The following is a 22,841-nucleotide window of genomic DNA, read 5'->3' as shown; positions in this document are numbered from 1 at the left end:
TAACCGGAAGGAGGCCTTCGGAGCGGGTTAGAGGGCTGGCGGCCCGTGGACCTGGAGGCCTGGACACGTCGCCCACGTGGGTGCCCACGAGCCGGGGGCTCCAAGCAGGTGCCCTCACTGCCTCGTGCCCCTCGTGCCTAAAAGGGCTCCCTGCCACAGTTATTATAGGTGACGAGAGCGGATATGAAGTGCCACGTGTGACGCTTGTTCTTAATAAATGATAGCTGTATATATTTCATGCCTTACAAAATTAATAAAATGTGCGAAAATAAGTAAGTGCATTTCAGGAGTAGATATAAGGACTCTACCTCAGAACGAGGGCCTATCTCAAATATTATTATTCCCCAAGTCTGTAAAAGTGTACTTTACATATTTATAAAACAGTTTCCACTAATGCCGCATCTTTGTTTATCTTAAGGGACATATTTGGAGAGGACTGCGTTAGCGTAAAAGACGGTTCTGCTCTTAGTGTCACCGTGGATGGAAAAACTGCCAACATAAACTTGGAGACGCGGGTATGTAGCTGTTCCTTCCTGCATTGCAAGGCACTGGGGGATAAAGTGAGCGCAAAAAATAATCTGGTCTGCAGTTTACTTTTGCATTTGGGCATTTCCTAGATTTTAAAGATAGACTGTATTTCTGTTGTCAGGTTTTTTTGTTTTTTTTTTGGCTTTTTGCCATTTCCTTGGGCCACTCCCATGGAATATGGAGGTTCCCAGGCTAGGGGTCTAATCGGAGCTGTAGCCACCGGCCTACGCCAGAGCCACAGCAACGCGGGATCCGAGCCGCGTCTGCAACCTACACCACAGCTCACGGCAACGCCGGATCGTTAACCCACTGAGCAAGGGCAGGGACCGAACCCGCAACCTCATGGTTCCTAGTCGGATTCGTTAACCACTGCGCCATCACGGGAACTCCTCTGCCGTCAGGTTTTACATCCATACTTTTGCTTCTCGTTCTGCCCTAAGTGGTTTTCCCTGTGGCTGCAGAGGGTTCCTTTCGCTCGTCTCGCTGACTCCACCGGGCTCCATTTCCATAGAATTCCTCAATCCGCCTCGGCTTTCTCTACTTTGGCCTCCATGTGACGCAGGTTTTCCAGAGAAGCGGCTTTCCTGCTCACAGCAAGATCCAAGTGGCTTTTGCAAGCAGTGGGATTCGTGTGTGCGGGGCCTGCTCCCACCACCCCTGCAGGCCTTGAGGAATTATTTCATAAGCATAAGTGAATATGTGTCTCTTCCTTGGGGTGGGGGGGGAGTGGCTTTTGAAGAGTAGAACAGTTCTGCTAAACCAATAGCACATGTTTGGGATTTTGTTCATGTATTCTTTGACCGTATAGCTGTTTTGAGCAAACACTCGGTTTCTTTTACCTCAATAGAAGAATAAGCCAAGAACACTAACAAGTAATTCGCTAGAGAAGAAATATAGCCAATAAGCACGCGAAACAAATGTGTCAGATCAGATCCACTGGGAGTTAAAGGAAGCACAGACCGAAAGTATAAAGTATCCCTCTTTCTGTGTTTCTGTCAGCACCAAGTAAAAAGAGTGCTGGGACCCGCTGGTGGTGAACGAGGAGGGACACCGCTGCCCCTGGTTCCGCCGGGCCAGGGAGGAGGTTGTAGGGCGGGCAGGGCGTTCTGGCTGCAGCGCCGTTTGCCGATTGGCGTCCAAAGCCTTCAAAGTACACACCTGTATGCACGATGCCCTTTGCTGGCTTTCACCAGAGAACATGATTAGGGAAGTGAGTAGGTAGATAGGTAGATATTTTAGCATCGATTATAGCAAAACTCCAAGAGACCTAAATATCCAAGAGTAGGAGATAGTAACTGAGAAAACACTGGGTCTGCTGTGCCCTTCATCACGGAATACGCTCGACACAGCTACTGAGAACGGTGATGCAGGGTTTTTTGGGGGGGTTTCTTTGTCTTTTTAGGGCCACACCTGTGGCATATGGAGGTTCCCAGCTAGGGGTCAAATTGGCGCTGTAGCCGCCAGCCTATGCCAGAGCCACAGCAACTCAAGATCCAAGCCGAATCTGGGACCTACACCACAGCCTGAGGCAATGCCGGATCCTTAACCCACTGAGCAAGGCCAAGGGTCGAACCTTCGTCCTCATGGATGCTAGTCGGGTTTGCTAACTGCTGAGCCACGATGGGAACTCCAGCGATGTAGATTTATTAATGTGCAGAGTTGTCCGTTACATTATTGAGTGAGGAAAAAAGTTACAAGACAGCAAGTACGAATTATCCCATCTTTGTTTTAAAGAAATATATATATATATATCTAGCCAGAAATCTAGAAGGTTATGCACTGAAATGTCAACAATAGACATTATCATAGGCATCATAGAATTAAGGGTGTTAGCTTTTCTTCCCTACATTTTTATATGAGGAATATTTATGGTGTGATAAACTTTTTTTAAAACAAAGTTTTGTTGAGTTGATGACCACATCCAGTTCTTGCTGAATAATTTGTGTTGCATGACTTCCCTGGAGTGTCATTTACTAGATCAAAACAGGGGCTTTGAAGTAAACATATTCTTTATTCCCTTTATTCTTTTTTTTTCCAAAATTAATCCCTGGTCTGACTCAGTGGAGTCAGGAATCTCTGCATCCAGGTGCATGCCCCCAGCTGTGCGGGGCAGCAGTTCTGGCTTCTGATCATCAAGAATCCTACCCCTTCAGCAAATGATTGTTCTTTTTTGGGGCGGGGGGCCCACATCTGCGGTATATGGAAGTTCCCTGGCTAGGGTTGAATCAGAGCTATAGAGCCTGGCCTACGCCACAGACATAACAACATGGGATCCAAGCCCCATCTGCAACCTACATCACAGCTTCTCAGCAACAGGGATCCTTAACCCACTGAGCGAGGCCAGGGGTCAAACCTGCAACCTCATGGATACCAGTCAGGTTTGTTACCGCTGAGCCGCGATGGGAACTCCGGGAAATGATTGTTCTTAAAGAGCACTAGTTTCTCTTTAACATAGTAATTCTAGACAGGAGTTCCCATCGGGGCTCAGCAGGTTAAGAACCTGACGTAGTCTCTGTGAGGATGCAGGTTCAATCCTTGGCCTCGTTCAGTGGGTTAAGGATCCTGCAGAGGTTGCAGATGTGGCTCCCATCCCAATCCAGCGTTGCTGTGGCTGTGGTGTAGGCCGGCAGCTGCAGCTCTGATTCGACCCGACCCCTAGCCTGGGAACCTCCCTCTGCCCCAGGTGCAGTTGTAAAAAGAAAATAAATTCACTCCAGACACTTGGGCTGCCCGGCATGTTTGTGCTCTCACTTTCAGACCGTGGAGTGTGAAGAAGGGAGTGAAGACGACGAGTCCCTCCGAGAAATGGTGGAGCTGGCGGCCCAGAGGCTGTATGAGGCCCTCACGCCGGTTCCCTGACACCTCACGCCTCTGTAGATGTTCAAACAGTCGTGTCATGCTCGGCTCGACTTCTGTGACTTCAAATAAAAGACAGTCATTGCCCTGGGGGCCTCTTTACTCTTGACGACGAAGGGCCTTTAGTCCAACCCTTAAATACCACTACGGGACCAGCTCCTTTGTCCATCATTCTAGGACTGCTCCGTCAACTGCCGGCTGCCGAGTCTGCTCCAGGGACGGATGCAGGACCCACTGACACCGTGAAGACCCCCCCCACACTGCGGGAGCAGAAGGGCTTGTCCTCTTTAAGGAAAGGACATGCATGATGGCCGGAGCTTTCATATCCATGTTCTGAATTTGGGTTAATAATTAGCGCTTATCAGCGTTTTAAGCCCCTTTTCTGTTTCTTCCCTCCCGATAGTCTTTCCAAATTCCTTAGTTTATATGTTTGTAAAATTAGAATTTTCAAGATTCAATAATGTTTTCTTTATGTAATATCCACATTCAGTTCAGATATTCAAAATATGCTTTTTATGATTCAGGTTCAAGGATGCTCGTATGTTGTTGAGTTGTCTTATGTGTGTATTAATCATCAGTCCAGTTTGCTCAAGTACGAGTAGCTCAGACTTGCAAGGGCCTGGACACGGGTGTCTGGTCTTGTGCTGAGAGACCGGACCGACTCTGCCGGGGGTGGGGGCGGGAGGGGTCTTCGGCATCTGCTTCAGTGAAAGGCTCCACCTGCTCCCTCAGCAGGAACGGAACAAGCACGCCCTGGGGCAGGTTCGCCTTCACAGCCTGGCTGTGAAAAGTCAAAAAAAAAAAAAAAAAAAAGATTCCTACTTAGTGTTTGGCCTAAACCAAAAGTCTGAGGGTCACCTTCTGTAAGTGCCATTTAAGATTTTGTTATGATAGATTTGATTTTATTTATTTTTGCTTCTCAGGGCCACACCTGCGGCATATGGAAGTTCCCAGGCTAGCGGTCTAATCAGAGCTACGGCCGTCGGCCTACACCACAGCCACAGCCACAGCCACACCAGATACGAGCCTCGTCTGCGACCTACACCACAGCTCAGGGCAACGCCCCATCCTTAACCTGCTGATCGAGGTCAGGGATCGAACACGCGACCTCATGGATACGAGTTGGATTTGTTTCCTCTGAGCCACGATGGGAACTCCTGTTATGATGGATTTTAAAACTTTTTTTTGTTTGTTTTGTTTTTGTCTCTTTAGGGCCGTACCCTCGGCATATGGAGGTTCCCAGGCTAGGGTCGAACCAGAGCTGTTGCTGCCGGCCTACACCACAGCCACAGCAACTCGGGATCCTTAACCCACTGATCAAGGCCAGGGATTGAACCCCCCTCATGGTTCCTAGTTGGATTCATTGCCACTGCACCACAACGGAAACTCCTAAAACATTTTTAAGTTACAAAAAATACACACTTGTAATATCTTTACAACACAGGTTATACACAGCAGAAAGGGCGAGTCCTTTCAGAGCCCCGCTCCCTGAGGCAACCAGTTTCACTCAAGGATTCTAAACTGCTGTTGAATCTGCCCGTCTCACCTCCAGTGTGCCTCTGACACCAAATCATCTGTCCCCTCTGGTTCCTGCCGCAGCCTCCCTTCTCTGCCTACATTTGATTCCTAAAGTAACAGACCTGCCCTCAAGCCTCCCCTGCTGAAATTTCTTCAGGGCTCCTTTACCGTAATTAGGATGAAGTCCAAACACCTTAACCTGGCCTAATGGGCTCTCAACCCTGACTGCGTGTCGAATCTCCCGGGGAGCATTAAAAATGGATTGATGGCGTTCCCATCGCGGCTCAGTGGAAACAAATCTGACTAGTATCCATGAGAATGCAGGTTTGGTCCCTGGCCTTGCTCAGTGGGTTAAGGAGCCGGTGTTGCCGTGAGCTGTGGTGTAGGTTGAAGACACCGTGCAGATCTGGCATTGCTGTGGCTGTGGTGCAGGCCAGCATCTGTAGATCTGCTTCAACCCCTAACCTGGGAACCTCCATATGCCATGGGTGCGGCCCTAAAAAAACAAAAAAAGAATTGATGCCTTCATCTTATCAGAAGTGTAGTTAGTTGGTCTGTGAAGCCAGGGAACTCCCAGCCTGAAGAGGGAGTCAAGCTCTGCATCATCCTACCTGTGCCTCCAGCTCCAGCCAGCCCCCCTAGCACCCCAAGTCCAAGCCACGGGAAGTTGGCTTTTCTAACACGCACTGTTCCCTTGCTCTCCTGGTTTTCACCTTAGGCTTAGTTGTTTCAAGACATCCCTTTTTGGCTCATTTTTATCACAGCCGTTACACTTAATTGCGGGTTGAGATGACAGAGGCCCTCCTTTAAGCAAACTCGAGCCAGACTCCTCTGTCTTCTCTCTGAATAGGCCTCCACCTTGGGCTCCGTCTGTGGCCACTTTGTCCTGCTGAATCAGTTCAGCAAAAACCCCTCACTCCTCTTGGTCTGATCACCCAGGATATCTGCTCAAATGCCTCCTCCTGGCAATTCCCTGGCCTGCCTTCAGCAAGACCCTGTCACCTGAGTTTAGCAAAGACTTATCCTACCTCTTAGGAGTGTTGCATTCCCCTGGCCCCTCAGCCTGCGCCCCGGCTGTAACCTCCACGTTTCTTTCTTGTTCTGGTTGTTTGGCCTAATCTCTCCCCCCACTGCCAAACCCCAGCATGGTGGTCCTCCCTGATGTCTACCTTACTGTCTTCAGCAAACGTCATGAGCTTTTCTTTCACTGGAGTCAGCGGTTGCGAAGGCTTTATTTTTTGCGTGACTAATGCATCCCTTGGAAAAACTTCCCCCCTTCTTTAGTCCCTGCCACTAGGGCCATTTGCTCAAACATTTGAATCCGCCTTCAGCAGTGGATATTGGGTCTGGTGGTGGCGCCAATACGCCCTCCTTTCGGGGTTGGTTTCCACCCGGGTAACTGACAGGCGACGCTGGCCAGAGGACAAGGAGGGACAAGCAAGGCAGCCATGCGCCCCCAGCACCTAATGACTGGGGATAAATGAACAAAAAGCACGTGGCCCTGCTTGTGTAAACGGACAAAAATATGCTTTCCAAGAATCACCGGCTATCACACGTCTTAAAAATGACCAGTGCGTCGCCAAAAGAGCCCCTAAAGGGAGACCCGCGAAGAACAAGCACTTGGCGGAGACCAGCTGTGCCCAGGCCTCGGCCTGCGCAGGCGCCTCCCCATCTCACCCAAGCCCAGGGGAGCCCCGCCTCTGGGCCTCTCGCCCCGCCCGGATATCAGGCCTGGCCCCGCCCCCCGCTCCTCCCGGATATCCGGTATGGCCCCGCCCCTCCGCCATTCGCCCCGCCCGGATATCCGGCTTGGCCCCGCCTCTCGGCCGCCGGAGCAATGGCGCTGTGCGAGGGGGTGGCGCGCGGGAGCTCTGGGTCCTGGCCTCGGGTGCTACTCTTCGGAGACTCCATCACCCAGGTACAGCCGCTCCGCCCTGTCCAGTCTGCGGATCCCGGTTGGGCCCCCACGTGGCCCAGTCTCTTGGGCGTCCTCGCCGCGCTCTCCGCGCCTGCGGCCGCCGCCAAGAGCCACGAGCCTGGCTTCTTCAGGGACTCCTGGCTCTCCTCTCCCCACCTGGCCGCATTTCTCCCGACTGTCACGAGGTCGTCGCGCCGCCTCCCTGCACCCCGCTTTCGCCAGGGGATGCTGCCCCGAGGCTGAGCGGGCCTGAGGCCGGCAGCGACTTCCCATGGCGCCGCCTCCAGCGCCCATTGGTGACACCCGGGCGGTGGGTCCTTGCTAATTGTTTGTTGGTAGCTTCAGGGAGAGGGCGTGTTCAGGAGGGCGGCGTGGCATCTCAGCACTGGACACGTGTGTCATTTAGTCTTAGGGAGCCCTGCCTTACAGACGAGATGAAATGCAGGGAAGTTTAGGGACGGGTCCCAGGCCATGTCCTGCGAGTGGCAAGGCTTGGGTTGGCTGCTCTTTGCTCTATGGCATTTCTCAGGGGGATTTCAGGAAGACCTGCTGCAAGCCAAGGCGCGTTGTTTTTATCCCAGTGTCTTCCTGATCCGTGGCCGTTGGCCTTTTCCCGTGAAACGTGTTTAGTCGCCCACAGCGCGAATGGTACTTTGTTCCCCAGGTGGACCTTTCCCAGGGGGTCACCTGCACAAACCAAGGTGGCAGGTGAAGCACTTCCTGCGCTTCTCCTACGGCCTGGTCCCTGCAGAAAACGCTTGGAACCAGTTGCCCCAGTGCTTGCTGGGGCGGAGCAGACTGATCTTGAATAAGATGCCTGCAAGATCACCCAAGATTATCGCAACTTAGATAAATTAGATGTTCTTCCTTGAAGTTCGTTTTAAAATTACCCTACCGTGGTGGTGGTTTGTTTTTTCTCCTTTTTCTCACATTCAGACATGACTTCCTAAGCCAGTTTTCTGTGTATCTGCCAATAATTGGTATCACTGTTTTTAGGCATCTAGGGCAGTGATGACTGTCCGCATTTTATGGGGGTGCATTTGGAAAGATGTTCACTCCAAGTTCTTTCATTAACTTCCGTATTACTTCTTTCAACCACGGAAAGGTAGTGTGGATTCCTTTTCCTCACTGCATGGATGGTTGGTTTTATCTCTGCTCCCTAGATTTAAGTAGCTTTTCCAGATAACAGTGACTCTAAGTCTCAATAAAGTGCAGGTGACTGGCTCAAATCCACTTGATAGGGAAGACGACAACCCCTTACTTCCAGCGTTCTGCTGAGGTGTCGGTCTAGTAAGTCCCTGAAAGGATTTACTTGGAGCGCAGCAAGTGGTGAGGGGCCAGCACGCAGAGCAAAGAGGAAGCGGGGCTGCTGAGCACAAGGTCCTGAGTGCATCGCTGAGTCGTAACGGGCTTCTCTTTCTTCAGTTTTCTTTCCAGCAAGGTGGATGGGGAGCGTCCCTGGCTGACAGGCTGGTCAGGTGAGAAGGGTTTCTAGACGGCTCCGGATCCCCGAGTGTTTGCTGATGGAGGAGAGTGAATTTCAACCGTCAGTTCCCCCGTGGCTCCTCTTTACCAGCCTGTCCTACTCACTGCCTCCCTGGGGTTGGGGGAGGGAAGAGCCGCGCTCAGGTTCAGTTACAGCTTTTGCCACCGCCTGAACCCAGACCCCTAAAAGTTGTGGAAAATATATTAGGGGTTTGGTTCCCCCCAAAGGGCTATTCACTAAATATGACAGGTTCTTTTTCATTTATGGTGGATGATTTAAATAATTAGCAAGGAGCTCAATTGAAAGAATACAAAATATACTCTAAGACCTAAGGTGGCTTCCTTTTTTGGATAGAGATTCCCCCCCCCAAATTTTCTTTATAAACTGTATCAGGAGTTCCTGCTGCGGCCCAGCGGGTGAATGATCTGGCCTGTCTCCGTGGCCTTGCCGGTTCAATCCCCTGCCCGGTGCAGTGGGTTAAGGATCCCGGTGTTGCTGCGGCTGTGGTGTAGGTCACAGATGTGGCTTCGATCTGGTCCCTGGCCCAGGAACTTCCATTCATATGCTGCAGGTGTGACCATAAAAAGGAAAAAAAAGAAAATATATTTTAAGTTATTTCTACATGTGAAATGTGTTTCAAAACGTCCTCACTTTCTCCTTGATCTTTATCCTCGAAACGAGAAAAAAACAAAAAGACCTTCCAACCTTTTCTATCCTCAGATGTTGCTTTCTCTATTTAAACTGACTTGATCCAAAGCATGAGAGGATTTCTTTCCCCTGCTCTACAACAGGGTGTTAGAACAGCTGACTTGAGTGACTACTTACCGGTGCCAGAGACGATTTAAAATACTTCGTGTTTATTGCCTCACTTAATCTTTACAACCGCCCTGTAATGCAGTGGTTTCTATTTCTCCTGCCCATGTTAGAGCTGAGAAAATAAGGCGGAGAGAGGTGAATTACCAGCTCACACAACCAAGAAGTGTCAAGTGGCCTGGCCCCAGCCTGAGCGCCTGCGCCTCAGGGGACAGCACAGGCGCTGCCCTGTGTGGGAGGGTGAATAGGCTGGAGTGTGCTGCTCAATCCCCAGCCTGGTGCCTGGCACGTAAGAGGGGCTCATAAATACTAGTTTTTGCTTTGAGTAATCCAGTAACAGTCCCTTCACCTTTTCTTTTTCTTTTTTTTTTTTTTGGCTTTTTGCTATTTCTTGGGCTGCTCCCGCGGCATATGGAGGTTCCACGGCTGGGGTCCAGTCGGAGCTGTAGCCACCAGCCTACGCCAGAGCCACAGCAACGCGGGATCCGAGCCGCGTCTGCAACCTACACCACAGCTCACAGCAACGCCGGATCGTCAACCCACTGAGCAAGGGCAGGGACCGAACCCGCAACCTCATGGTTCCCAGTCGGATTCGTTAACCACTGCGCCACGACGGGAACTCCCCTTCACCTTTTCTGATCAAATAGCTTCTGAAAAGCTAAATAATTATTCAAATAGCCTAAAAAACTACAGACATTTCAGATGTTTCACCAACACATCAATATTTTATAAATATTTAATAGTTAATAGCTTATAAATAGTGTATGATTTCAGGACTAAAATCTTGGCAGAATTGATAGTACAGGTGTAATTTGCTAGAAGACTATTAGAAGCTATTTTTCAGAATTGAGAGTAATTACAAGATGAAGTTGCGATAGTGTGTGGGCTGGTATGTTTTATTTCGTCACATTTTAAAGGCATCTTCTGGGAGTTTCCCTCGTGGCTCAGCAGGCTAAGAACCGACTAGTACTCATAGGATGCGGGTCCAGCCCCCTGCTCAGTGGGTTAAAGCATCTGGCGTTGCTGTGAGATCTTTTAGTTTAATCCTGTCTTTTTCTCATTTTCGCCTGAACTTAAATACCTGTTTTTAGCCAAGAATTCATGTAAAAGCCTTTCTCATTTTCCAGTTTTTTAGCCTTTTGAATAACTTGGACTCCAGGGATTCTATTTTTCATCCAGAGAAATTCCCTCCCTTTCGGGAGGGAACCTTGGGCCTCACGAGCAGTTTTTCCTGCCATTTACCGAGCTCCTGCACTGTCTCTGGCCACCACGCGGTGGGTTGTTTTGGTTTTTGGCCACACACAGCACGCTAAGTTCACAGGCCGGGGACTGACCCAGTGACCCATGCCCAGCAGCACAGCAGTGACAAAGCCAGATCCTTGACCCACAAGGGAACTGCACTGTGTTCTTTTTTTTTTTTTTCTTTGTCTTTTTAGGGCCACAGCTGAGGCATATGGAGGTTCCCAGGCTAGGGGTCCAATCAGAGCTGCGGCTGCCAGCCGACAGCACAGCCACAGCAACTCGGGATCCTTAACCCACTGAGGGATCGAACCCTCCTCCTCATGGACACTAATCGAGTTCGAAACCCACTGAGCCACAGTGGGAACTCCCTGCACTGCCTTCCGTTTCATCTTCCCCTAACCCAGCAGTTGAGGCCTTGGAGCCCCCTCTCATTTGGGAGACCGAGGCTCAGGCCTCGTTGGCGGTTGACGCCGCTGAGATCCAGGCGGTGGCTGCGGACTGCAGACCTCGCCGAGTCCTGGCCGCACCACAGGGGCCTCGGGGAGGGGCCGTTCTCCTCCGGTCCTTAAGTGCTGTCGTGACGTCACCTTCGGAGGGCTGGAGGACAGTCAGAATTCTAGGGCGTTCCATTTCAAAGTATTCTACGCGAAGTCTTTAAAACGGCTAGTTGGCTTTTTGTAATCATTACACATAAAAACGCAAGAATCACACTTAAAGAAATGTGGCTGAAGTTTTTGCTGTTGTTCTAAGATGTATGCGTGCTGAGAGCTTTCAGAGTAGCCTCAAAGCGGAGCCCTCTCTGGCATCTGGCGCTTGGCCTGGTGTCCTGCAGGTTGTCACGGGTGCCCTGGCTTCTCTGCTCAGGTGCTTCCATGAAAGAATTTGAACCATGTGCCAAAGTCAACCACATCACTTTACTAACCGTAAGCGGAACTCTGCGGTTCATTAGAAAAGAAGAGGTTTTTTTTTTTTTTTTCTTTTTAGGGTTGCACCTACAGCACAGGGAAGTTCCCCAGCTAGGGGTTAAATTGGAGCTGCAGCTGCCGGCCTACACCACAGCCACAGCCATGCCAATGCCAGGTCCTTAACCCACTGAGCGAGGCCAGGGATCCAACCCGCATCCTCATGGACACTAGTCGGGTTCTTAACCCAATGAGCCACAAGGGGAACTCCCGGGGAAGAAAAATTTCAGCGGACGACGTGAAACCTCTACATACATGCCCAAGGTCACAGCTCCTAATGTTGGAGCTGGCATGGCAACCCAGGCAACCAGCTCATTCTCCCTGGTTGGTGTTTTCAGTGTCTCACCCACCCAGCGCTGTGACCCAAAGCATGTGTTTTTAAGGAATACAGTGCCTGCTGATGAACGGTTTTAAACTGAAACACAAGTGATACGTATTTACTGAAACTACTGAGTCACACCCATTGGGTGATGGTGATGTGTCACTGTGGTTTGTCACCTGCAGCAAAGGTACCCGCTATGGGGGGGGGGGCATGAGAAATCTGTACCTCTGCTCAACGTTGCTGTGAACTTAAAACTCTTAAACTGTCACGGCACAGTCTATCCATGGATGCCACTCAAGCTCGAGCTTATTAGCGACTTTCTACGTAAGATCCTTGGCACTGTAAACTCCATTTCTACGCAGGAGATCAGCTCATCTGCAGCCTAAGTCAGCCCCTGAGTCTTCGTTACTCATAACCTCTCCCATCGGGGAATGGGTGGAGGTACCCGTATCCTAAAACGATGCAGGAAGACGTGCGTCAGCTGTGCTCCTGCTCTGCTCTTTCGAAGTGGAGGCCGGGCAGCGTCAGGGCCCCGAGCACACCCTCCCTCACCAAGGGTTGCCTGCTGGGGACCAGAGACAGTACTTGGCCCACAACTCATCTTTAAACATGTTTTGTTTCAGAAAATGCGATGTTTTGAACCGTGGCTTTTCAGGTTACAATACTAGATGGGCCAACATCATCCTTCCAAGACTCCTCAGGAAAGGGGACGGTTCGGACAGCCCCGTCGCAGTCACGGTCTTATTTGGCGCCAATGACAGTGCGCTAAAAGGTAACGGCGTCTTGTTTTCCTAGTTGTCTTTTCACTGCTTGTGTTACAGCAGACTTAAGGGGACGTTCGTTATTCACTTGATTACTTATCTCCCGGGAGGTAAAGTTCTGCCAAACTGAAAATGAGTTCTCCCGGTTTACTCGGGGGCGATGCTTCTACCTTTAACGTGAGTGATTTTTGCTCCCGACTTTTTTCTGGCTGCCGGGGTTGTTGGCAGATGTACAGTTTCCAGCACTCCAGTGTTTTTCAGAGTCCCTTCGCGCTGGGCTAAGGTGGTCATGTTCCTTGCCCGCTGGTAGATGCGCTTGGCAGCAGAGGGCTCAGATTCCGCACCCTGCAGCGCGAGTCCCGCTGATGGAGAAGGTCGCTCGGGGCAGCTGCGCTCTGGCCCAGGCACAGGCGTGACTCCTGGCCGGTGGGAAAGGGTTTGAACAGGAGATGTGTCTCCGTATCTTTTGAAAGAACTGCTGCTGGGACTAGAGGAAAAGCTGGCCGGGCACAGGCCTCTCGTCCCTTTCTGCCCGTGAAGGCGAGCCCTGTGCTGGGCCTCACCGAGGAGAAGCGCAGGCAGCTTCCAGGTTTCTCCTGTGCTCCCTCCGCAGCAGCGCCAGGTCTGCGGTTAACAGGTTAACAGGCCTCCTGGGTGGGTGGGGCTGGGGAGAAAGGAGCAGCAGCTGCCAACTGGGAGGCCGTAAAGGACAGGTGTTGCAGAGGCTGTCAGCTCTGTGGAAAAGTCAGTTCTTCTCATTTACACAAAACTAGGAAAGAAAACTAAAAATTTGTTGTTGTTGTTGCTATTTCTTGGGCTGCTCCTGCGCATATGGAGGTTCCCAGGCTAGGGGTCGAATCGGAGCTGTAGCCACCAGCCTATGCCAGAGCCACAGCAACGCGGGATCCGAGCCGCGTCTGCAACCTACACCATAGCTCACGGCAACGCCAGATCGTCAACCCACTGAGCAAGGGCAGGGACCGAACCCGCAACCTCATGGTTCCTAGTCGGATTCGTTAACCACTGCGCCACGACGGGAACTCCTAAAAAGTTTTTAAAAGGGTAGATTTTTATCAAATTTAGGACAAGGAAACCCACTTTCTAAGTATCAAAACAATGGAAGGAATTGCAAAGGAGAATAGGCTTATGACATAAAATAGCCTATGTCAAAAAAAAAACCATTAAAAAGAAAATGACACATTAAGGAAAATATCTGCAAAAACATGTAGAAATCAGTAAGAAAATCATCAACTCCAATTTAAAAAATGGGAAAAGGCAGGAACAGATACTTCACAACAGGAGAAATTTAATAGCCACTAATATATTAGAAAATGTGTAAAAACTTACAAAATGAAAATTGAAATAGAATTTTAGCTTTTTGACTCAAATCAGTGGTTTTCAGTAGAACCACCTTGCGCTGACAATGCAGAGTGAAACGGGCGCTCTTAAATTACTGGGGGGAGAACGCGCCGTCTTTCCCGAAAGCTGCTTGACCACTTGCACCGAGAGATTTCCGTCATCTGGAAATCCAGCCTGAGGAGACACTCGGCCGCGCAGCCAGCCTGTGCCAGGTCGTCTCTGTGCCTTGACAAGAGCGGCACAGGGGCAGGCCGCGGGGTGAGGAGACAGCATGAATCGAGAACTGTTCGTGGTCACAGAAACGCTGGCAGTGTGCTATTTGAAAAAAGCACGGCGCGGCGGTCCACCTGCAGTGGGACCTTTTTTGTGAAGTGCACGTATCTCCGTGGAAGACCGGATACAAGTACCACCCAGGGCCCGGGGTTTCTCTGGCTGGTAGGACCGTTCGGGGGGGCTTTGTTCTTCTCCTAAACTGTACTCACGTGGGGTTTGCAAGCAGCCTTGGACACTTAGGCCTGAGCCCATCTAGAGCTGGTCCCTTGCAGTGACAAGAGTGTATCTCATTTAGTGCCAGTTTCCTGTGGCGGGCGCCTTCGCCCAGGCCCTCACGCACTTTGCTGACTGAATTTCCAAAGCGACCCGAGGAAGTCGACCCTATCGTCGTCCTCATGCTGCCGGGGAGGAAACAGGGGCATAAAGAGGCCAAGCGCTGTCCAAGGGCCTGTGGCTGGTCAGTGGCGACGCCAGCCTAGACCCTGGCCCGTCTCCCTCCGCCGCCCGGTCTTACTCCTGTAGGAATTCAGCCTAAACAGCGACCCCGCGACCCTGGCGGGGAACAGACTGGCGTGGGTGCAAGGCCCGGAGCCCGCGCCTTTGGCGTCTGTGCGCTTGACTCCGCCCTTCTGGCCCCTGGTGCGAGACAGCGGGGTGAGCGGCACGCACCGTGAGTGTGCAGGGAGCTGGCATCACAGACCACCCCGCGGCCTTGGGCTGAAGTGTCCTCGTCCCTCCCCGCAGACGAGAACCCCAAGCAGCACGTCCCGCTGGCGGAGTTCGCGGCCAACCTGAAGAGCATGGTGCAGCAGCTGCGGGCCGCGGGCGTGCCGGCCTCCGGCCTGGTCCTCATCACGCCGCCCCCGCTCTGCGAGGCGGCCTGGGAGCAGGAGTGCCTCCGGCAAGGTCAGCGCCCCCTCGCGGGCGGCGGGCGGCGGGCGGCGGGGGAGGGGGGCGGGCAGCCGGCCTCCAGCCCAGGGCTGGCGCTCTTAGGGCCTGGGATTCGTGCCAGGGGCTCCGGGTCAGCAGGAGTTGCGGTGCAGCCCCCGTGACGTCCTGCCTGAGAACTTGCCCTAGAGCAGCGATTCTCGCTGGGCGAGTCCCCGCTGGGGGGAGCCGGCCCGGCCTGCTCGTTGCTGCCCTTGCACTTGCCCGCCCCGAGGTGCACACGCAGCCACTGACCTTCAGGCTGAGCAGCCAGACGAGCCACCGAGCGCGCGCACTTCGAAGGGACACCCACGGGTGGGGGAGCTTCCTGGCTTCCTCGCTCCCTTCCCCGCCCCCAGCAGGGCCACCTCCCACCCGCCGCAGCGCAGAGGCCCCGCCACGTCCGGGGGGGGGGGCGGGGGGCGGGGGCAGGAGCCCTGGGAGGCAGCCCCCTGCTCACAGCGCCGCGCTTCTGCCGCGTTACCACGGGAGGCATTTATGTCCCGGCAAACTCTTCATCTCTGCACCTTTCCGTGCCGTGCCAGGGCCTGGCAGGAGTCTCCGGGTACGGAAATGACAGCTGCCGGTTGGGCTGGTGAGGGAGCGAGGCCAGCTGTCTTCAGATGCTTGAATGGCAGCGCTGTCACAGAAAGGACCGAATGCCCTGCTGTTAGCTCCAGAGGCCGAGGGGGCCCCCCCGACCCAGGGGTCATCAAAGGCGACTTGGGGCATTTCACCCGGCATCAGGGATCCTCTGCGAGCTAGGAAGTTATGACAGGAAACGTCTGGGCAGAGGTGCCAGCCAGGGCTCAGTGCTGCTCACCGTGCAGCCCGCAGTCGATTCATGGCATGAAACTGAGTTACACTGTTTTAACGGCCTGGAGTAGTCTAGAAGAATCTGTCACCTAGACTGCAGTAGGCGTGTGTCTTGTGAGACCGTCTTGCCCGTGGATGTGGTACTAAGTCTGGAGTGAAAGGTTTCTCACTCTAGCTGTAGCCAGGTGCCCACCCATCAGCCCCCGCTTGGCTCTCCTGTGGTCCAAGACGAGCAGACCCGCATTGCCTGGAACGCGGTCGAAATGCAGATTTGGGACTCATCCTAGACCTGCGGAAGCGGGGCTCCAGGGGTGGAGCTGGGTGCGCCCTGCAGGTGGTTCTGCCCACCCCAGGCCTTGGGGACCCGGAGCTCCTGGTAGCGGGGTGAGACTGTCCCACTGGCTACAGCAGATAGTTTTAATTGGCCCACAGCCAGGCCCATGGTTTACAGATTGTCTGTGGCTGCTTTTGTTGTGGTGGTGGCGGATTTTGCTTTTTAGAGCCACACCAGCAGCATATGGAGGTTCCTAGGCTAGTGGCTGAATCAGAGCTACAGCTGCCAGCCTACATCACAGCCCACAGCAATGCCAGATCCTTAACCCACTGAGCGAGGCCAAGGATCGGACCTGCATCCTCATGGATGCTGGTCAGATTCATTTCCACTGCACCACGACAGGAACTCGTTGTCTGTGACTACTTTTGCACTGTGACGGCAAGGTTGACCAGTTAGTTGTCTGCAAAACCTCAGTGCCTGTGGTCCAGCCCTTTGCAAAGAAAGGTTGCTGCCCCCCAGGCCAGCCTGAATGACCTCTGTGGTCCTGTCCAGCGCTCATCTTCTCTGGTTGAACGTCTGCAAGTGACTTTTCCACATATGGCAGTGGCTTCTCATTATATGTAAAAACTCAGAGCTGGGGTTCCCGCTGTGGTGCAGGGGGGTCAAGGGTCCAGTGTTGGTTAAGAGTCATGGATTCGATCCCTGGCCTGGGAACTTCCTCATGCCTCAGGTGTAGCCAGACAACAACAACAAAACCCAGTAAGTCGGGGGCTCGGCCCAGCATCCATCTCGAACGTAGCCCTTACAGCCACCAGCCCGACTCCACTGCACTCCCGCCGGGCCGGCAGCTCCCTGGCCTTTCCTGCCTCTGCATGCCCTTGGTGGCTCCCTCGTCCCCGCCATCCTTGGTCCTGTGCTAGGTGGAGCTGCACGCTGCTGACCTTTGAAGGCCCGTCCCCGGGACTGGCCCACTGCACTCTGTGAGCCGTGCCTGGTACCTGAACTGAGAAACCCTCCAGGTAGTACCACTTGTCGGAAGACCACCTGGCTCTTCTCTCTTCTCAACAGGTTCCAAGTTAAACCGCCTGAATGCGGTAGTTGGTGAATATGCCAGAGCCTGTGTACAAGTAGCCCAAGACTGTGGGACTGATGCCCTTGACCTGTGGACCCTGATGCAGAAGGACAATCAGGTACGGTGACTTGCTCGGTCCAGCTGAGATGAGCGGGGTCACACAGAGGTGACCCAGCTGTGCGCCTTGTGCCTGGAGCATCTCAGTGCTAAGAGTTGTCCCTTTCACCAGCTGAACTGAAAAATCAGGTGGAGGGGAGGAGCCAGGGGCTCCAGGACGGCCTGGTTCCTCACCCACATGCAGCAGCTGGCATCAGACTTGGAGCCCCTGACAGGAGCTGCAGGTAGTGACATAAATGGGAGAAAATGGCTCATAATTGAGAACATCCAGGCCGAGTTCATAAGGTGGACTGGGGGCAAGTTAAAAGTTGTCACCAGCCGAACGATGAGTTTGAGGTAGAGTGAAATCCTACCTTAGCTAAAATTCGAGTTTTGAGATACGCAGTTGTTAAGTTTTCAAGTCAGAAAGCCCATTTACCCGCGTAAGAGGTAAAAAGCCGTCTCCAGGCAGAACGGCACAGCCACCCAGGAGGCGAGCAGGACGGGAAGCCCGGGTGCGTGAAACACAGACTCCTGTGGGACCCAGCGGGCCCGCCAGAGAAATGCCCACGGTGTCCTGCCTTCCTCCGGAAGGGGGCCCAGGTCAGGAGCAGCCTCGGCCACTGCAGGGCTGAGGGCGACCGCAGCCGGGGCCGTGGCTGCATCTGGGTTAAGCTTCCCCCCGAGACGGTTTGGGAAACGGTGCCGCCAGAGAAGAGGCGACTGTGAGCTGGAAGTCCTCCTGGACTGGACGTGGTGCGGGGCTCGAACCGGGAGGGTCTTAGGGACCCTCTCATCTCACCCGGCAGAGAGGAGCAAACCAATGCCCAGGAGACACGAATCCCCGCCTGTACGAGTTCCTGGCGGGACTGGGCGCAGCCCCGGGGGAGGGAGAGGCCTTCCCCAGGGGAGAAGGGCCCGGGCGGTCAGGGGGCCTGAGGTCAGGGCGTGGGGCTCCTGGTCGGACGGTCCCACTTCTTGTCATCCAATAATGTGGCCATCAATTCAAAACCTAGATGAAGTCAAACACAGCTTGACACACGGGGCCCTGAGCTCTTTTCACTGCGCTGATGCCCTTCCTGGACCATATTCACTCATTAAGCCTCGTCTTCCCTCGAGGGCCTGGAAGGCTGCGTCAGCTCAGGCGCTTGCAGTGGCGTGAGGTTCCGTGTGGCTCCATCTGTCTGTCACATGCAGGTCACCCGCGCCTAGGCCGTGGGAGCAGCTGACCCGAGGCTGCCGCACCGGAAGCCTGATGGTCGGGGCGGCCCGGCAGGGAGCCTGGCACCCACGCTTAACGGCATTCTCTTCCCCCACAGGACTTCTCTTCCTATTTGTCAGATGGACTACATCTGTCACCAAAAGGAAATGAGTTTGTGTTCTCCCATCTTTGGCCTCTGATAGAGAAGAAAGTCTCTTCCCTGCCTCTGCAGTTCCCTTACTGGCGAGACGTAGCAGAAGCCACGCCCGAGCGAAGTCTCCTGGGAGAAGGAGACCAGTAGGCCCAGACCACCAGTTCCGACGGTGACTCCACAGAACAGCCGTCACCGGTGCAGAGAGACCCTGAGATAAGCGGTCAGAGCGCACGGTCTTCCTCAGGCTTAACTTTGCTCATGACTCGGAGCAAACGTCATTAGCACCTGCCACCAAGACTAATAAAAGCATTCGCACTTTTCAGGAAAGCTTTGTAGCTGGGGCGCTGTGTTTTGATAATAAATGTGTATTGATGGATGCAGGTGTTATCAGTGCCACAGCTACAGAACACACCCTGAGCAGCTTGTTAATTCTATAAATGGAAAACCAGTAGACCATTTCTTTAAAAAGTCACAATTTTATATTAAAAAAGTCGTTTTTCTTACATTCAGCTCAGAACCATTTCACTCATTCACCCACACACCCCACTCATCTTACGTCATATTCCAAAAGTATAACTAAGTATGAGAATATTAGGCCCAGTTAAAAGCCAGCAAATACCACAAGGTGTAAGTTCAAGTATTAGTGTAACAGGTATCTGCGTAACAATCGTCCTTAGGGAAAAAAAAAAAAGTGATTTGTCACAGGTTTGGTGGATTGGTTGATTGCCCTCGAAGCTTACAAGTTACCTGTTAAGGGGTGCTGGCTGGTGAGCACACTGCAGTCCTTAGCAGGGGAAAAAGCTTTTGAAACCAGAACTCAGCCGGATGGTTTTTATCCTTCACGCAGGGAGCGCAGACAGTGCTGAAGCACGCGAGCCAGAAGGTCTAGGGACCAATCGTCTGAGGACAGAGCCCCAGCCAGCGCCTCGCACCCTGTTCGTTTGGCAAGCGCGCCCAACCGCACGCACCCTCTGGGCCACTAGTGTTTGCGAAGAGGCGACCGTCCTCCTGTCCTCAAGGGTTGAGGTTTTGTGGATGGTGGGTTTTTTAGGAGCGTGGCAACCATAGAGAGACAGGAAGATACTTACAAAACCCAGAAAAACTGCCCAGCTAGGTATGGCCCTAAACAGTTAGTTAGCAGGATTCTGTCAATTCATGTGGCTGTAATTTATAATCTTTACTATAAAGCTAGATTGTTTTAATTCTAGAAATTAGAAATTCTGAACATTTAGAAACAGGAAGAAACATTAACCCAGTTTATTCCTAAATTCAGATGTGTGGTCTCCCTTCTGCTCTAAGTTCTAGGCAATACCTCAAACCTGAACCCACCTTTGGCAGGGACGTAGAGCCGGGTTCTGCATCAGAAAGCAGATTTGGTTACATTACGCCCTCGGACTTTACCTGAAGGCAAGAAATCCATCTATTCTGTGTTCCAGTTATCCTCGCACGAAACTGATGAAATGCCTCTTTATGTTCATTGGATCATTACAGTGCCTTAAAAATATGATCACCTCCACAATCAGTGCTGTTCTCAATATAAAGGTAATTTACAAAAACGTAAATTGTCATAACATAATCCAGCTGTGGTTTCTGCTTTTGCACCACAGGTTAAGGGACATTTTAAAGATCAAAAGACTAAAACCTGAAGGCCTCAAAGTAAGCTAGATTCACCTTACCTCTTCAAAGGAAAAGGGCTACCCACACAGTCTCACGGAGGTGGAGGAAGTCCAAACTCATGACCAGCATCTGCTGGGAAGTCACTTCCTTTTTTCTCCCAAATCTTCACAAGATCTCTGCAGTGATCTGAGGTCAAATCTATAAAAATATCCTGCACGCCAAGTCCGAGAGCTCCGGATGCAGCCCTGAACTAGCACTCCGTTTCCTTGCTGTCAACGCGACTCTGGCGTTGCAGCTTAAAGGACGAGGCCTTTTCACTTCTCGTCACCGGATGGTCCGTGAGATCCTCAAATGACTTGGCGGCTGCACTGCTGTTGGGGAAAGGGTCCTTCTCGAAGCCGTCCTCGTCCACGTGCGAGTCCGTGCTGGGGTCCTCCTGGATGGTGTCCATCCGCTGGTGGTCCAGTTTTGGAGCCACAGGCACCGAAGGCGCAGAGGGCAGCACGGGGCCGGGCTGCAGGGGCTGCAGGGGCTGCAGGGGCTGCAGGCGGCCTGGGGTCTGGGGCGCAGGAAAGGGCTTGATGATGCGAACGGATGCTGACTCCATGCTGCTTAGCATCTCCACATTCTGGAAAGACAGGGCAGATTCTGTTGAACCCTAGCTCCGACCTCGGCCCCCAGACAGACCCACACGGCGCCCTGGCCCCTGCGCTAGGGAGGCACCGGGCGAGGCGCCTCAACCCAGAAGTGACTCCAACAGCTTTCTGGGGTTTTTTTGCTTTTTAGGGCCACACCCACGGCAGCACATGGACGCTCCCAGGCTAGGGGTTGAATCCACAGCCACAGCACGCAGATTCAAGCGGCATCTGCAACCTACACCACAGCTCACAGCAATGCCAGATCCTTAACCCACTGAGCGAGGCCCAGGGAGCAAACCCCTCATGGATACTACTTGGATTCGTTTCTGCGGCGCCACAACGGAAACTCCTCCAGCAGCTTTCAGGTCCTGACAACTCTCCGAGAAACCGGGAGAAACTAGTAAGAGACAAGCTATCAAGTTAAGACCCCAAGACAGGAAAAGCCCTGGAAACGCTGAAGTCCGCGCTGAGCACGCTCGGCGCTGGGGGTGGGCAGAGCAGCGCTCCTCTGCTGCTCCATCCGAGCGACGGACAGAAGTTCCTTGTCAGTGTCATGAGAGCCATTTAAGCTCCAGCCTAGACCCTTCCTGCTGCACCGCGGTGGGAAGGCCGGGAAGGGTGGCTGAGGGCAGGTCTCAGAAGGCAACTGAGAGGGACCGTTTCTGCGTGGGGTCTACTCACGCTGGGGTGCAGCAGAGACAGGGATTCGTACTGCTTATCCAGCTTCTTATCCTACAAGAGAAAGCGGGACAGTTAATGCTCCTCCAGGCTCCTCCTAGTGGGACGTGAAGAGCAGACCCAGAGCTTGAGTCGCAGAAAGCGGGAGCCGGTCCAGATGAGAACGCACTTCACCTCGAGCTTAAGGGTTCTGCCAGAAGCATCTCCTGTGCCCTTGAAGGAGATCAGGTTTTAGGCCTAAAGTAAGGACAGGCCAGGCTGTAAGCGCTGCTTCTCTGAGAGAGGACCCGGGGCCAGGCACCGCCCGCCCTGCATGCCCATGAAGGCAGCCGTGGGGCCCTGCTGGGCTCCGGCCTCAAACCGCCAGGCGGGCCGCAGCCTCCTCTCCTCCACCTTTGCGAGAACTTCTACGGCCCAGTTTCTTGGCGGTACCGACATCACACTCGTAGGGAGGCTGAACACACAGTCTGTGCGTGGGGCTGACACCTAACAGGCGGCACCAAGCCTGGGGATGGGCCTGGCTTCCAGTCTGGCTGCTCTGAGCCAGGCCCCGGCCCTGCCTTCTGTCGGCAGCTCTGCTCAGACATCAAGGGCCCCGCCTCGCGGTCCTCGATCACAACCTGCACTAAAGACAAAGGCGGCCTGACTCTCAAGTAAGAGCAACCGTAACGGATGCCACGTCGCCCGTCTACGCTTCAGCCGTGTCCCCTTAGCGGAGAGGCTCCCCCTGCGCCGCCAGGCCCACCGCCCCGAGGGAGAGCGGCCGGCCGAGGGCAGCAGCGAGGGGGCAGGTGCAGAGGCCGGGCGAGCTCTCCCTCGGGGCGCGAAGCCCGGAGTTCCAGGAACAGGCCTGGGAGCCAGGGTCTGATGTCCTCGTCTCGACACAGCAGCGAAAGCCTCGCTTTCCCACAGAAACACGGGGACTGGATTTATAAGACAATTTCTGGAAAAAGGCCCCCAATGTCTAACTGTTGTTTGTCAAAGCTCATTTCTTGCTCATTGTCGTTTCTTGCTCATTCTGAACGAGAAAAAGGACGGCTGCTCGGCCCGTCGGTCACCCGGAAGGAGCGGAGCCCCGGCGAGGCCGTCTGCCCGGGACGAGGGCGGCCCGAGCGCGCGGGCAGGGAGGCTGCGCTCGCCGGGGTCCCCGACAAGCCCCGCGAGAGCGTCTGTGCGCAGCGGCGCAAACCGCCTCAGCAGTGACACAGGAGGACACGACATCCACACACCGCAAGCGCGACTCCTTTCAGGACGCCAGTTAGCCTTTCCACAAAACACGCCTTCCCAGAGAGAACGCGCACGAGGCCCGTTGATACGGCAGGTCAGGTCT

At 53.4% G+C, this 22,841-nt stretch overlaps 3 protein-coding genes across 8 annotated transcripts in view; 2 read left to right on the top strand and 1 right to left on the bottom strand.

The window, feature by feature from the left end:
• Positions 1–3,471, top strand: part of CPSF3 (cleavage and polyadenylation specific factor 3) — a 37,286-nt gene extending 33,815 nt beyond the window's left edge. For all 3 annotated transcript variants that reach the window (XM_047782679.1, XM_047782680.1, XM_047782681.1), the window contains 2 exons: positions 419–515; positions 3,286–3,471. In XM_047782679.1, the coding sequence (XP_047638635.1) occupies positions 419–515; positions 3,286–3,387 (199 nt within the window). In that variant the 3' untranslated portion in view covers positions 3,388–3,471. The remainder of the gene's footprint in view (positions 1–418; positions 516–3,285) is intronic.
• A 3,223-nt stretch (positions 3,472–6,694) lies between these two features.
• Positions 6,695–18,954, top strand: IAH1 (isoamyl acetate hydrolyzing esterase 1 (putative)). Its single transcript, XM_047782675.1, has 6 exons — positions 6,695–6,820; positions 8,246–8,298; positions 12,269–12,417; positions 14,783–14,944; positions 17,124–17,245; positions 18,543–18,954. Exons 1-6 carry the CDS (start codon positions 6,740–6,742, stop codon positions 18,723–18,725), a joined length of 750 nt encoding a protein of 249 aa, XP_047638631.1. The 5' UTR covers positions 6,695–6,739; the 3' UTR covers positions 18,726–18,954.
• Positions 18,955–19,034: 80 nt separating this feature from the next.
• Positions 19,035–22,841, bottom strand: part of ADAM17 (ADAM metallopeptidase domain 17) — a 58,113-nt gene continuing 54,306 nt past the window's right edge. For all 4 annotated transcript variants that reach the window (XM_047782671.1, XM_047782672.1, XM_047782673.1 and 1 more), the window contains 2 exons: positions 21,515–21,565; positions 19,035–20,823 (listed from right to left, as the gene is read on the bottom strand). In XM_047782671.1, the coding sequence (XP_047638627.1) occupies positions 20,446–20,823; positions 21,515–21,565 (429 nt within the window). In that variant the 3' untranslated portion in view covers positions 19,035–20,445. The remainder of the gene's footprint in view (positions 20,824–21,514; positions 21,566–22,841) is intronic.

Source organism: Phacochoerus africanus, chromosome 5 (genome assembly GCF_016906955.1).
Source record: "Phacochoerus africanus isolate WHEZ1 chromosome 5, ROS_Pafr_v1, whole genome shotgun sequence".
Classification (NCBI taxonomy): Eukaryota; Metazoa; Chordata; class Mammalia; order Artiodactyla; family Suidae; genus Phacochoerus; species Phacochoerus africanus.
The sequence above is the reverse complement of the archived record's forward strand: the minus strand, read 5'-3'. Positions and strand labels throughout refer to the sequence as shown.